The 16,238-nt window shown below is 45.8% G+C and overlaps 1 protein-coding gene across 2 annotated transcripts in view; it reads right to left on the reverse strand.

Moving 5' to 3' along the window:
* RIMS4 (regulating synaptic membrane exocytosis 4) overlaps positions 1–16,238 on the reverse strand; it is a 46,058-nt gene that overhangs the window by 14,427 nt on the left and 15,393 nt on the right. The window contains exon 2 of one of the 2 annotated variants that reach the window (XM_006921840.1): positions 888–1,026. In XM_006921840.1, coding sequence (XP_006921902.1) covers positions 888–1,026 — 139 coding nt within the window. Of the gene's footprint in view, positions 1–887; positions 1,030–16,238 lie in introns of both variants that reach the window. The other variant, XM_006921841.1, reaches the window with a different exon arrangement.

Here is a 16,238-nt window from a genome sequence, read left to right on the forward strand (position 1 = left end):
GCTACCCAGATGCCCAGAATGTCTTCCTCCAAGTTTGGCTGCTTTGCCAAGTTTCTCAGGTTAAAGAAAACGTTTGTTCCCTTCTTCCTCCTCCTCCTCTCCCTTCCGCCTGTCCTCCTCTTCTCCTCGCCCTCCAGAAAGTCTCCCTAGGAGGTGGGTGGAACAGAAGCATCTGCCAAAGCAAGGCCATTCACAGAGGCCGGAGATGCCCGGTTTAGGAGGGGCCGGGGGTGGGACAGCTTTCAGCCGCAGGAGCCGAAATGGGAGGGCGTGGAAGGTGGAAGCCAAGCACTGGCCGATGCTCTTTATAAAGATTAGCCCGTTTAATCTTCAACGACACCACTATAAGGTGAGCATCATCCTCATTTTACAGATGAGGAAACTGAGGCACTGAGAGGTGACTTGACCAAGGACACAGCCGGCGAGTAGTGGAGCCAGGATCTAAATCCGAGTGGTCAAAGTCTGGCTCTCCTCACTCTCCCTTGGAGGTTTGACACCACTATAAGGTGAGTATTATCTTCATTTTACAGATGAGGAAACTGAGGCACTGAGAGGTGACTTGACCAAGGACACAGCCGGCGAGTAGTGGAGCCAGGATCTAAATCCGAGTGGTCAAAGTCTGGCTCTCCTCACTCTCCCTTGGAGGTTCGACTTGACCAAGGACACAGCCGGTGAGTAGCGAAGCCAGGATCCAAATCCGAGTAGTCAGTCGCCAAAGTCTGGCTCTCCTCACTCTCCCTTGGAGGTTCCTTGCTGCATCATCACCTCCCTTCTGAAGATGGGACGGCCCAGGAGCCCTGAGCCAATGCCCTCCCAGCCTGAAGCCCCTGCCCCACACCAGAAAAGACCGAGAGCCAGGATGGCCACCGGCCGGGCCCCACACTCACTTGCCCTCCGAGCCGTAGCTGTTCATGCTGTCCTCGATGGACTCGTGGCTGGCCTGGCGCAGCGTCCGGCTGGGCATCTCCACCGCCAGGCCCGTCTCCGTGCTCCTCTGGATGGCCCCCTTCAGCCTCCGGCTGTCCCCTTCTGGGCAGAGAGGCCAAGAGAGGTGGGGAAACAGACATGGGGTGGAAGGGGACAGAGAGGCGAGACATCTGGTTAGTATTCGGCACCAATGGCTGCCTCGCTTTGGCCCCCGCCCTCCTCTTACCACCAGTCTGACCTGCACCCACCCTCCCGGGGCAGCCTGCCCTTCATACCCACCAAACACACAGTCTCACATGCATTCTCTCAACTGACGGATTCATTTACATGTACTGCTTCTCCCCGTTGAATTCACTTCTCTGCAACGCCTCCAAATCACTTTTCCTCCTCTTCTTCAGCTGCTATAGATTGAGCACCTACTATGTATCACACTCTCCTCAAGCGCTTTGCATGGATTTGGACCAGGGCTTCTCAAACCCAGCGCAACTGGATGGGGATCGCTTTGTGGTCAGTGGCGTCCTGTGCATAGACGGTCTGACAGTATCCTTGGCCTCTACCCAGTAAATGCCAAAAGCACCCTCTGGTCCAGATGTGGCAATCGAAAATGTCTTCAGACATTCTCAGACAGCCCCTGGGGGCAAAAGTCACCCATGATTTGAGGACTGCTGATTGAGACCATTGGCTCTGAAACCAGACTGCTCAGATTCAAATCCTGAATCTTTTTCACTCACTATGAGACTTTGGGCAAATTACTCAACCTCTCTGTGCCTCTGTTTCCCCAACTGTAAAATGGGAGAACAAGGTTTTTATGAGGACAAATGCCCCCAGAGTATTCCACAATCTAGTACTCTTTATCTGGGACCCTAGAACAGCTGTCGATCACCACACGAGTGAACCTGGCTTTGCAATCAGACAGCCCAGGTGGAGTCCCAGGCAAGCTGACCTTGGGCAAATTGGGTAGCACCTACTCCGTGGAGCTGTTGAGGGTTAAATGACAGAACACTTACCACAGTGCCTGGCACATAGTAGGTGCCAAACAAAAGTAGCTACAGACACTATAGAGAAAGACCTCCCAGCGCTCCCCAAATTTGCCCCCATCAACTGTCTTTCATGTTCCCTCTGACACACCACCTTCCTGACCTCATCAGTCCCCAATGTGGGGACTAAGGTTGTACCCAAACACACCAACAAGGTCCACCGTCTAACCTCAGCCATCTAACCCTTCCATTGGCCATCTCTTGCTCACAAAGTCACAGTCCCCAAAGTGACTGTCCCAATGCTTTCCCACACCCCACCCCATAGGTCCATCCATCCCAAGATGACTTTTGTCTTACTTGGCTGAAAAGATGTGTTTCTTTGACTTGCTCTTCCTCACTTCCAAATTTCATCATCCTCAAACATTCCAACTGCCCTGTGACCACCCCCCCTCCTCTCCTCTGAGAGGAAGGGGTGACCCTTCTCCTTGCCAAGGCCGACTTGCCATCTGTTCTCCCCATTCTGCCTCCCCCATCCTCACCGGGAACTCTTCCCGGCATTCATCCTCTCTGGACCTTGAATCTGCCACCTTTCCATCGTCTCTTCTCTGCAAGTCTGCTCGAGGCTTTGCTTTTTCCACCGCCCCCTTCAACTAACACACTTCAGAGAACAGTCTCTGCCACCATATCGCCAACCACACACTCTCAGCTCTTACAGTCTGGCTTCCACTCCACCACCCCGTTCGCATGGCTTACTAAGCCAGTCTCCAGTGACTGCTCGCAACCACACACAAGGGCCCTATCTCAGCCCCCGACCCCTGAAGTATGGCACTTCCTTCATTCACTTACGAAACACCTACTGAGTGCCTTCCTTCAGTAGGAAGCCCTCATGAAGATGTTAAACCCACTTCTAAGTCTAGTCTCCACTGATAAAAGTGGCTTCATCATCCATGGTCACCATAATGCTGCACTGGAGAGCCTGGAGTTGGAGTCCTATAAACTTTGGGGACCAATTATGGCTGGCCACTGTGACATACAAATAAATGGAGTTTGAATGAACCATTTTTGGCTATCCACTCACAATTGCTGCACCTAAAACATAAATGGTACAGCTTGAATTATCTCTCACAGGGTCCTAAGTCTCTCTTCTCCCAACTTGTGCAGAGTAACTGTAGGGAGAAAGGTTATTAGGGGTCAGGGGAGAGGGATGGTGTATGGATGGCTGGGGTCCTGCAGGAGGCAGCAACAACCTGGGATACCAAGACCACTGTGTGCCAAACACCACACCCAGAGCTGGGGATATAAGAGAGAGAGTGGTGTGGTCCCTGCCTCCATGGAGTCACAATTCAGAGGGGGAGGCAGACATCAAACAGATGATCACATGGATTAATCACAAGCGTGTTAAGCGCTTTGAAGATCAAGTACAAGATGAAAGCACCCTTCGGGGGGCCAGAGGGAGGGGGACTAACATAGGCTACTGATTACTTCATCCTTTGAATGACAGCAGTTACTTCAGATCCCTCCTTCTTTGGCCTCTGTGATGGTGAATTCTAGCAGATCTTCTCCTCTCTCTCCCTGATCATTAACCCCATCCCTGTATGTTAGGCCCTCACCAGTCAGTCAGTCCTTGGATTCTTTCTCTTTCTCTATCTAGATACTCTCCCTTGGTGACTTCGCTCTGTTCCTACACCATGAAGACCACCATAAGTGGATCCCACGCCTCAATCTGTAGCCCTTCGTGTTGTCAAAAGCAATACTTCTGACGACATTCTGAACATTTCTACCTGGATGAGCAGGCTCCTTGAATGCAAACCAGCAAAAACTAAACCCATTTCTGATCCCACTTCTCCCAAACAACTCCTTCTGATTTATGTTCCCAACCATTCAAGCCACCCAGACACAAATCCCCAAGGACTTCTCTAACTTTTTCCCCTGCCACATCAGATGCTAAATTCTATAAAGTCCTGGCCCTTAGTATCTCTTATAGCTCTCCTTTCTTGTCCATTTTCACAGCAAACCACCCTCATCACCTCAATTGTAACAGTCTCCTAACTGATCTCCCCGTTTCCAACCCATTCATACAACAAGTCATTAACAGATTAACTATCTTAAATTAACACTTCAGACCAAGATATTCCACCTATACTAATTCATTCTACACATTTAATCACAAAAGTATACAAAGATAGGCATGAAGAGATTCCTCACAATATCATTTACACAAATAAAATGCTGGAACCAATTGTCCATCAACAGGAGACTGGTTTACAAAATGACACATCTCATAGTAAAATACTGTGCAACTATTAAAAAAGAACCATCTAGATCTACGTATACAATGACACAGAAAGGTTGCCTCAACACACTGTGAAGTTAAAAAGGTATGTTACTGGATAGTATGTATAACGTAATACCATTTTTGTAAAGCTATAAGTAGCTTATATATATAATATATATTATACATATGTACCTTTATGTTTATGTGTAGGCACAGAAAAATCTAGGAAGATATAAACCAAACTGTTAATAAGGAATAACTGTAGGGAGAAAGGTTGTTAGAGGAGGTGTGGGGAAGATCATTTTTGGTAACTTTTTAATCTAAGTATAACATGTATATAGAAAAGTACACAAACCTTAAGTGTACATCTTGATTTTCACAAACTAAATGCACCCATGTCATCAGCACCCAGATGAAGAATCAGAGCATCACTAGGCTCCCCAAAGCCCACTTCAGCCCAGTCTTCCGGGCTCTGTCTTGCTCCACAAAGGTAGTCACGCCCCTGATCTCTAACACCAAATATTGGTTTTGCTTGGTTTTGAACTTTATATACAGAGCATGGCTTTGGAGCGGGGGGAGGGGGTGCGCTGGTTTCTTCTGCTCAATATTATGCTAATTGTGTGAGATCCGCCCACATTGTTACATACAGTTGTAGCTGGCTTATCACCATGTCTATGTAGTATTCCACTGTAAATATGCCACATCTGTTTATCCATTGTACTGTTTATGAGCATTTGATTTTTTTCCCAGTTTAGCGCTATTAAGAATAATGCTGCTATAATTACTTTAGTGCACGGCCTGGTGAACATTTGTACCCATGTCTCTCAGAAGTATACCTAGGAGTGGAATTGCTGGGCCACAGGGCATGTATTTGTTCTGCTTTAGCAAGCATTGCCAAATGATTTTCTGAAGTAATTATACCAGTTTGCACTCCAACCAGCAAATTGGGGAGGTTTTATTTCTCTTTTGCATGCTCCTATGTCTCTTGAAGTTTTAGTTAACTGTATTAATTCTACAACGTAAATGAAGGTAAAATACAAATTTGTAAATAAGTTACTTTCAATCATGCTATGATCCTATTTAAAACCTTAGAATGGCTCCTCCCTGCCTGCCAAATCAGGTGCAATCTTTGTACCCAAGCATTCAAGACTCTCCATTACCTGATTCCCTCCCCATCTTCTCCTGGTCTCCTCAGTCCCCACACCCCAGCCCAGCCCAGCCAGGCATCTCATTGCTCATGTCTGTCCTTAATAACTTCCTCCTCCTGCTTTTCTCTCCTTTACTTTCCCCCCTTCTTCACCTTCCCTATCTAAATTCTAACCAACCTCCATAGTTAAGCTTTAAATAACACTTATAACTTATTGGGCACTCACCAAACTCTTAGGGCTTTTGTGAGGATTAAATATAACAATTAAGTAATGTAATAATATAATAACACTGAATCCTCAGGATGTCCTAGGTGGGTGGTGGTACTCAGTAAGCACTCAACAAAGGTGGCTATTGTTAACATTATTATTACTATTTTGCCAGATACTGTGTCAAGTGTTTTTCATAGGCATCATCTCATTTAATTCTCACAATAAGTTGTGAGTGAGATAACTGCTACCCAATTTTGTTGGGAAATAAAATGAGGATCAAGAAGGTTAAGTAACTTTCCCAAGGACACATACAGCTATGAATGGCAGAGCTGGAATTCAAACCTAGGTCTTTCTGGCTCCAATAACCATGTTTTAATGAATCATTAAACTAAACTTACTATGCTCTACCACAGAATTCAAATGTCATTTCTTCCTCAAACACTTCCTTTATCAAACTCTTTGAGCCCCAGGGACCCTTTATCTTCATCTCTATTGGGGTATCTATTCCACCACACCTTGAAACACAGTCTTCAGTCAACCCAGTTGATGTCTACAGTGTAAGCTCATTCCTCCTTTACTTCCCTTCAGCACCTAAGACAGCATTCAGCCTTGTCCATCCCACTAACAGTGTGTTTCATTGAACGGGCTTTATTTTCAGGAAGTGTCCCCAAGAAAAATGCAAATTCTCCAGTAAAGAAAAACAAGTAAGTCTCACTTAGTTGTTTATACCTGAATATGAATGTATTTAATATACCTTCTCCCAAAAGCAAGTGTTCATAAGGAATTGGGTAATAAAATGATAGCAATGATAAATTATTAGGATAACATTTTTAGCATTTACCCAGTACCAGGCGCGCGCGCACACACACACACACACACGTGTGTGTGTTTATCAACTGTATATCAATCATACATTATTTATATGTAATATGTATTATTTAGCACTTACCCTGTACCAGGCATGTATATATACACACACGCATGTGTGTGTGTGTGTGTGTGTGTGTGTATACCATATATGTAATTTAACCATAACTCTGGCAGTCAAGTACTGTTTGGAACATAGTAGGCATTTAATAAATGCTGGCAATTGTAACTAACCTGTTCAAAGGTCGATGGTCAATTGCTCTCTGATACTATCTTTCATAATTTGTCATTAATTCATTGATTTTAAGACATACATTTTTCAACATCTCTAAAATTAAGATATGAATGACAAATGATGGCAAGTCAGGTTAAATTCTGACATGTTTTATCTCTCTTGGTGGTGCACAAAATAAAGCTGTGATTTGCAATTGAAGGCGCTTAGAAGCTATAAAGTGCAGTAGCGACACAGCCGGATGCTGAGGGAACTGTCCGTGGTGCTGACCAGGAGCATAGGCCTGGGCTTGTCTCGGGCAGAGATGGCAGTTCACAGGGAGTGATGGCAAAACAAGACAACCCCATCCTGTGCTTGTTTTTAAACTACGATTCCTTTCCACTGGCTTGCTGATGCCTCGAAGTCCACCGCTGTGGAACTTCCACTTATTGAGCTCAACCAGAGCCTATGATGACTGCTCAACTTACATTACTTCATTTCATTCTCACACCCGCTATTGTCTCCATTTTCAGAAAAGAAAGCTGACTCAGGGAGGTCAATAAACCTGCCCAAGATGGCAAAGCTGCTAAGTGGGAGCATGACTTTGGTTCAGTGCAGATCAGAGAACAATTTGCCTTTTAGACTGCTTTACACTAGGGAACAGGTGGGGCGGGGGCAGGAGTAAGTTTCTCAGACCTTCTTCCAAGAGGATCTGAAGACAGAAGAGGGAAAGGTCATAAAGATGCAAAGATGAAGTGGGTGGGAGCAAGGGAGACAAAGAGCCCATGATAAGGATTTGAGAACAGTAGACAAGAAGAATCTGAAGATTTTGAGATCAACTGAGTAATGTATACAAATGTACTTTGTAACTCTACAGTGTTCTGCCCTGGAATAAAATGAATTCAAACTTATCCAATGAAACAGACATTTATTGAGCTATGCCATGCTTTTATCCGCCTTAGAAATTCTAATAAGATACAGTCCTTGTCTTTAAGGAGCTTATAGTTAGTCATGGGGAGGGATGAAACAGATAAATAATTATCATTCATTCAGCAAACTCTTACTAAGTGCCTATTCAAGGCCTGTGCTGGAGACTCATAACACAGATGAATTAAACTCATACTTTGCTGAAACTCCCAGTCTACAGGGAGACAGACAAGTAAAGGGACAATTATAACACAAGGTGTTATAATTACAACATAGTATAGTTCGAGGGCAGAGATATACACAGAATATTATGAGAGCTGAGGAGAACAGTAATTAATACAACATTGGTAGTAGAGGGAGGGTCTGGACTATAAGTAGAATTATTTCAATACTGAATTAAAGTTGATTGCAAATAAGATCATAATAAGATTTTATCATAGATGAAAGTATTACCTTCTGGAAGTTTACAACCCAGAGCTATATTGACAAGTGCAAAACACATAGGGAGAAGGCAAAAATGTGGCACCAAAATGTAAACTGAGGACAAAGAGTTCTGAATGCAGAGTAAATGCATTTGGGGGAGGGGGAGGTCCTACACTTAGCAGGATGGTCAGAAAGTCATTCGCTCTATTCCAGCCAGCTTGGAAAGATTTTCTGGAGAAGGGGCATCTCAACAATCATTGGAAGGAAGACAATTTACAGTCTCCCCAAGTGGCCGTCTTTCACCAGAAAGCCATTACCAACAATTGAGAAAAACTGAGCAAGCTCTGGAAGAAGTTGGGTTGTGGGCAAAAGGTAGAGTGTATGGGCCCATCTGGTACTAGCAAGCTTCACAATCCACACAGCACTCAAGGTTTTCAGGATCTACCCCAAACTACAAGTCTGATGCCATGCATGTACCAGGTGTTGCAACCACACTGGGTTATTCACCATTCACCAAACACAGCCTACTCATGTCCATCTTCATAAGAGCACAGACTCTGGAGCCAGAATAACTGGGCTTGGGACTTGAAGTGTCCTTCTGCCACTTTCTGAGTAAACTAAAGAAAGTAACAGAACCGTTCTGAGCCTCAGTTCACTCATAAAATAGAAATAATAACAGTACTCACCTGACACATTATTGTAAGGATTAAATGTATCGTTCAGCTCTCAATAAGTTATGCTGCAGTAACAAGTGACCCTCAAATCTCAGTGGCTTTCAGAACAAAGGTTTAATTCTTGCTCATATTAAATGTCCCTTGTGAGTTAGCTGTGGTTCTATCCCATGAATTCTTCTGGGATGCAGGATGAAGGAGCCAGCCCTATCTGAGACATGTAGCTCTCATAGTAGAGAGAAATTGGAAATGATGGAACCAGGAAAGAACTCTCACAGCCACTGCACTATTCTCTAAGTCTATTTTTTTAAAAAAAACTTTTTTAATGTACAAAACAAAAGGAAAGATAAGAAACATGCCTCCTAATAATGTGAGAAGGCCAAAAGTATGGGGGATGTGAGGGGAGCGCCATGGAGAGGCCTTCCATCTGTGCTTCAGGCTCCACATGGCTCCCTTCCTCAGTCTACACAAGGTCAGCTTCCTTCAGAGCCAACCAAATCCAGAAAAGCTAGCCAGGATCAGTTGAGACCAGTTAGAACCAGCTAGAACCACCCGGCACTAGCGCTCACCAGAACAAACCCACCTTAGATCAGCTGTTCTCAGCACCAGTGGCTGCTGGCAAAGTTGGCCTCAAGCAGTACATCCTCTGTGCTCCCTCTCAGCTCATCCAAATCCCATGACTGCTTAAAATCCTTTCCATACCGCTCCACAGGACAGCAACTAACTGGGTGCCCACTGAGGCTTTCCAGGGAAGAACCTCCCTGCACACCAGCTTAATGCTGGCTGGGATCTCATACCCCTCGGAAAGAAGTTCAATCCTTTATTTGCAAACAGTTGAGACAAAGACCTCCCTTGATTTGGCCTTAGCAGAGCAGCTGGGCCTCATCTTGGCTAAGGACTCTAAGTTTCTTCCCACTCTTTCAAATGAGGGCAGAGACGTGTCTGTTTTGTAGACCTACAAAGGTACCCGGCACTCAGCAGGTACTCCACATCTATTCAGGAAACTAAAGCCTGTTATGCTTCCAAATTCTAGCCCTGTGCTTCTCCAATATGCAAATGAATCACCGGAGATCTTGTTAAAACACAAATTTGGATTCAGTCTGTCCTAGGTGGGCCTGAATTTCTGCATTTCTAGCAACTTCTAGGTGAGGCAATGATACTGGTCTGTGGCCTGCACTTGCAGTAGTAAGACTTAGGCCCATTTCACTCATTCTTTTTTCTGATTTCTTTGCCTTTCTTGGTGGTGCAAGGAGCCTCTTGAAAAGCTGATGAAAGCTATTCTCTTTCCTTTAGAAAACTATCTGCCAGGACATATACACAATATGTTGCATAAAATTTTGAGGCTTGCAGCCCATGGGTTAAAAATCTTTCTTCTGTTCTTATGGAAAAGAGGATGCAGTAGAGGACAGAGGGAAAAAAACCTCAGTTTCAGGAGAGTTGGGACTCCTCAGTCCGGTCCCTGCTTCACTAGGGACTTCCGGTGTGACATTAGACAAGTTTCTGCCTTCTCTGAGCTTCAGTTTCGCCATCATGATGGGGACTGGTCTAGAATATGATGATAAATAGGCTTTCTTATTTTTGCCAACTCTGGTGGCTGTTGCCTAAAATACCCCATGTTAAGAATTCTTAGACTGTCTAGACTTGGCAGAAATGGGTGCTGTGATTGATTGGTGATACCTGTCATGGTCCCAGGAAAGGCGGGGTTGGGGGGGGGGACGCTTAATTAATTGGTGATGTCTGTCACGGTCCCAAGCCTGGAGGGCCCTTAGAGCTGCGACATTCCATAGCTCATTTAGAGTCATCTCAGACTGGGGAAAGAGAACTCTGTGCTTGTCCCCAAGGGGGCAGGAAGGGATAATTCTTTAAGCTGCTGGCTCCTCAAACCTGCCACCCTGCAGCCCCCTTTGAGACCAGGTAGCAGAATCCCTGCTCCACGGCAGAGAAGGACAGCATGTCCTTGCACTCCCATCCTTGGCTATTTTTAACTCCAAGGACAGAGGCTCAGGCAGAAACTGAAACATAGAAGGGCTGCCACAGGCCACACAGTCTCCTGAGGGAAGGGAAGCCACCACCCTCCCATCATTCCCAAGCTGCTCCATTGTTGGCCAGGTGAGAGTCAACGCAAGCTGCTAAGCAAGGGATAAAAAGATTACTCACCTCACCTCTCATGCGATTCTTCCGCAGCTCTGCCCCACCTTTCCCCAGACGGGCCAACACCTCTCCTTAGTACAATCACAGATGCTCTGCCAATCCCTAACCCATTACACCTGTATCTGTTCATTCATGCACCCAGCCCGAATATATGTGCCAGGCCTTGTACTAGTGCTGAAGACACTGCACTAAGCAAAACAGACGGAGGTCCTTGTCCACTGAGCCCTTCCAGTCTGGAGTGGAAGAGAGACTGCAAACAGAATGGCAGCACAATCCCACAGTCACAACGGTGCTAAGTGCTTGGAAGAGAACTGCACTGTGGTTGCCTCCATGCCTACAAGTTCCTTCAGAGCTGGGACAGTCTTCTTCATCTTTCCATCCCTAAAGCCTAAGATTTGACCTGGCAGAGAGGAGAGTTCAAGGCATATTTGTTGATTGAAAGTATTGCTTAGAAGACATCTTCTGGAGTTTCAGGACCCTACAGGAGCCCATCTCAGACTAAATGAGATCTATCCATTCATTCACTCATTCACTCACCCACCAAGTCATTCCTTGAGTACCTTCTACATGTCAAGTACTGTTTTACACTAGAGCGGAAAACAAAATAAGGAAAATAAAGTGCCCTCCTAAAGCTCCATTCTAGGAGAGGCAAGCAAACATTGAACCACACAAATATGTGAAGATATAGAGGGTGCTAGAAGGTGATGAGTAGCGGGATGGGTGTTTCATTTTTAAACAGAGGTTAGGGAGGCCTTACTATGAAACGTGGGTAAAGATATGAAGGAGGTAAAGGAACGAGCCAGGGGAGTATCTGGGGGGAAAGCACTCCTAACACAGAGACCACAGACAGACAAACCTTGGGGCAGATTTATGCTTGGTATGTTCAACGAACAATAAGGAGACCAGAACTAGCAAGGGAGTGCTGTGAGATGGAATTTGAGATGGTGTGGCAGGCGAGAAAGGGCAGACTTTGAGAGACAGACACCTGGCATCAAGCCTGGCATACAATGGATGGAAACAATGAGGAGGAAGATGATGACAACGATGACGATGACGATGATGATGATGATGACGCCGATGATGATGATGATGATGATGATGATGATGATGATGATGATGATGATGATGATGATGATGATGATAAGCAGCTAGCATTCACTGGGCACTGACGATGTGCCAGGTGCTATGCTACACAATGAACATCCATTCTTCCATTTAATCCCCACAACAACCCACGAAGTAGGTCATATATAATTCCCATTTTTCAGATGAGGAAGCTGGAGTTTAATCAGGTTTACACAGCTTGGAGGTGGCAAGGCTGGTACAGGGATGCTGGCAGTCTGGAGCCAGAGTCCGCTGTCTTCCTGATCCCACCAACCCTGTTGCACATGCTCTGTGGGTACCAGTTTCTTTCTCTCTCAGAGCTCTTAAACCATTTGGACTCCTTTGAAAATCTTTTGAAAGCTGTTTTTCTCCACTTAAAAAATTCTGGTTTTCTCCAGGGGAAAAAAAAAAAGATGCACGATAACATAACTTGTACATAATTTCAAGAGGTTCAAGGTTATGAACTCAGGCCCTGAAAGTAAGTGCTTTATAAATATCTGTAGCAAAAGCAAGAATTGTCAGAGTTGACTAAAGAGGCAGGAGGGGAACATGGACTCTTATGATACCAGCTCAAACATTTCTACAATTTGTCAAGAGCCTACTGGGAGTGAGGCACTTATAGATTCTTTGTATCTCATTTAAACTTCATTTGAACTCTGGCGAGGTGAATGTTATGCTCCTTTACAAAGGAGCAAACTGAAGCACAGAGAGGTTGTGTGATTTGCCCAAGATCACACAGCTAGTATTTGGCAGAGCTAGAGTCTACCCCAGATTTAGCTGATCCTAGACACCTCAGTCTCTATTCCAGACAGCTTCCTACTGGATTCTGTAATTGTACCCCTTTACCTTCCCAAAGAGGGGAAGAAACTTGCTCAAGGTCTCAAAGCTCAGCACATAGAGCTGGATCTAGGGCTGTGTTGCCTAGCACAGTAGCCACTAGCCACGTGTGATTACTTAAATTAATTAACCTTTTTAAAAATTAAGAATGTACTAACTGCACTTCGAGTGCTGAACAGCCACATGGGGACTAGTCTTGAACAGTACAGATAGAGAACAACTCCATCATCACAGGATTTCCATCATCAGCACTGGTCTAGAGCTTGATCTCTCGACTCTCAACCCAGAGTTTTTCCATTGTCAGAGGTTACTAGAAATCAGATTTGCTTGATCAATGAAGTGGATGGAAGGGGACACAGGAATAGGGCAGTTGAGGTTGTGCAAGAGAGCAAGCAAACTCAGAGAAAGGTTTGTAGGAGGGAAGCTTAAGTCAATTCAGGGTAAGAGACACGAGAGCCACCAGCTTGGGACCTACGTCACCAGCCATGAGCATGCCTATATGCTTCTCGTAGCTACATTTCTCACTTCCTCATTGATGTCTGAGGTTTCTTTACAAGGGGACAGGGTCTTTCATTCAGTGGAAAGAGATTAGGATAAACAGCAGTTCCTTGAGAGAACTCAGTGGCTAAAACTGGGTGGCTCACTTTCTGGGACAGTGAGGAGACGGAAAGCAGGAGGCACTCCATAGGCAGCCTTGGACCCAGCCAGCCTGGAAAGCCACACTGTGGGCACCAAGCAGTGACTCAGGGTAGGGTAAGGCTGCGAACAGAGGACAAGGTGTTGGCTGCACCTGCAGCTGCCAGAGCAGATCCGAAAACCCAGATCACACTCAGGCTGCAAATTCAAGCCAGGAGAGCCGGCTGAGTGGCCAGGCCACACAGTGCTCCCCAGGGACTCCTTTATGCCTTCGAGATGCTCAAAGACATTGTAACTGGATTTCTCTGGTGGAAGACTGTGGAGGGCGAGAAGAAAAGACTACAGAGCTGTCCCTAAACTGCCTGGCACAGAGAAAACCCTGGAGGCTAAGGCTCTGGGAGCCCCTAACCCTATGCATAATGGTCCCTCCTTCCCTCCCTCCCTTCCTTCCTTCCTTCACTTCTGGATGGATGACTGCAAAAGCCTGCCAAAGGTGGGAGAAGAGTATGAGAAGGAAGACACAGATAAATTCCTTCCCATCTCTTAGCAGCTGAGTGGGCTTTAGAACCCTGCTAACCCTCTGAGCTTCATCTTCCTATCAGTAAAAGGCGAGTTACTATACTACCTACTCCAGCAGCTCTGTAAGGTTCAAAAAATGCAAAACTGATAATGACGACAGCCATTTAGGAAGAACTTTTTCACAATGTACTTCATCACTACAGTAGGGCTGGGCATACATTAAGCACTCAATAAAAGCCTCCTGAATGTTGAATTCACTATGTAAATGTTTTACGTAATAATAATAAATCATGATGTGAGTGCCTTACTGCTGGACTGAGCCCATATCAGGCACGTTACTCAATCCTTCCAGTGACCTGAGAGGAAAGTACCATTATTATCTCCACTTAGATGAGGACACTGAAACAGAGAGGCTAAGTCACTTATTTTAGGACACAGCGAATAGGGTAGGACAAGAAAAGGGGAGTGGTTTGAATGTAGGTCTGTCTGATTTTAAAATCTATGTCGTTTTTGCCTTCAAATTAAATAAGTATTTTGTAGACACTGTACAAATTTGATTTTCAGTCTCGTCGCGGTGTTAGGGTTAATTTAATGGTGAAGGTGACTCTGGGCACAAGGGAAGAAGGACTTTCAGCAGTTAAGCTGTGTGTCAATGGAAGGAACCGTCCTGAAAGGCTGTGAGCTTCCTGCACGGTCATCCAAGGTGTCACCCAAGAGAGACTGGACTGGGGGCTAAGGCACAGTCCTCAGATGGGAGTCTGGACAGGTACCACATGAATCACAAATGCATGTGGCTGAAAATCAGAATCACCTGGGGAGACCGTGAAGCAACAGATTTCCAGGTGCATCGTCGGGTGGGAGCTCAGGATTCCGGTTCCAAATGCAAAGGCACGTACAGACCAGGCTGAGAATCACCAGACGAGTAAAATGCTGACCACCCTCCTTACCTAAGATCGTCAGATTCTAGAAGCCATGAAAGCCACCAAAGGGACCCAGGCCATGCCCTCCAGAAGCATGCAACCTCTTGGTAATAACGAAGCCTTGCTCTGTGCCACACATTACACTCGCAGCCCCACAGATTCCTACCAGGCCACTTCCTCCCAGGGTTCCCTGTCCCCTCCTCCAGTGAGCCCTTCCTGAATGCCAGAGCTAGGGACCCCTCTTTGGGCTTCCGCAATGACAAGATTTTCATTTGTGGATGGCTGCGTCTACGTCTACCCCTGCTCCTGACCCCAGACCAGGACGGAGCTGGTGGCCCACTCCAGCTCCTGTGCCCAGCAGCCAGGGCCAGTGTAGGTGCTCACTAAGCACTTAGAGAGAGACTTGCTCTGTGCTAAATGAAGGATGAGCAGAGGAGGCAGCGAGGAAAGCAACTGCTGCAAGAAGGAAGTAATCCAGGTCACCAGGTTGGGAGGAAACAGAACCTACAAATTCTCCCTGCCACTGTTCAGAAGCAGCCTGGGCTATTTATAGCTCACGAGCCTTCTGCTTCTTGCATTTAAATTCAGGGCCAGGCATGGAATAAAATCCTGGGTAGGTCTGTCAGTTTTAAAATTTATTTATTCATTTTACAAGAACAGGAGCAGAAAGCAGGGAGGAAAATGAAGCGTGGCTGTCAGGGTGAGCTGCCCAGTGCCGTCCCTGGGCCTGCCGTGGCAAGTCTGTGGTCTACAGACGAATTACACGCAGCTCTAGACCTGATCCTAGAAATCGGTGTCCCCGTGGAGACCAGCCTTGAAGGTCCTTTTAAGGTGATTTTTAAATAGTGGCTTCAGTTTATAAAATAGTATCACACAATATGACCCTGACTTGGTTTAAACATGCATTCCTGAGTGTGTGCGCGCACGCGTACACACGCGCGCACGCGTACACACACACACACGCACGTGCAGAAAAGGCCACAGACTTTAAGTATTCTGCTTTGGATTATAGAATTGGAGTCATCTTTATTTTCTTTTCTGAGCATTCTTTGCATTTTCCCAAAATTTCCACCATGGCTACACAAAGCATCGACTTAGGACAGTAGACATAAGGAAACCAGCTCTGCCATTTGCTAGTGGCAAGCTTGGGGGAGTTCCTTGATTTCCTCACCTGTAAAATGGGAACAGTGAGAGGATCCTCCTTGCAGGTTTGCTCCAAGGACCATACAAGGTCACGTGCATGAAGTCTTAGCACAACATCTGGAATGTGTATATGCGCGGGAAATGCCAACTAGTACATCTGTACAAGTGTTTGCAACTTGCGAAAGCACAATATTGTTTTAAAAAATTAACACAATAAACGGTGACTCTCCCACTCCCAATGTAGACAGAGGCCTGGGAGGGCTCAGGGGCGGGACTTCCACATCCAATCCTG

This window comes from Pteropus alecto, unplaced genomic scaffold, assembly GCF_000325575.1.
Source record: "Pteropus alecto unplaced genomic scaffold, ASM32557v1 scaffold45, whole genome shotgun sequence".
NCBI lineage: Eukaryota > Metazoa > Chordata > Mammalia > Chiroptera > Pteropodidae > Pteropus > Pteropus alecto.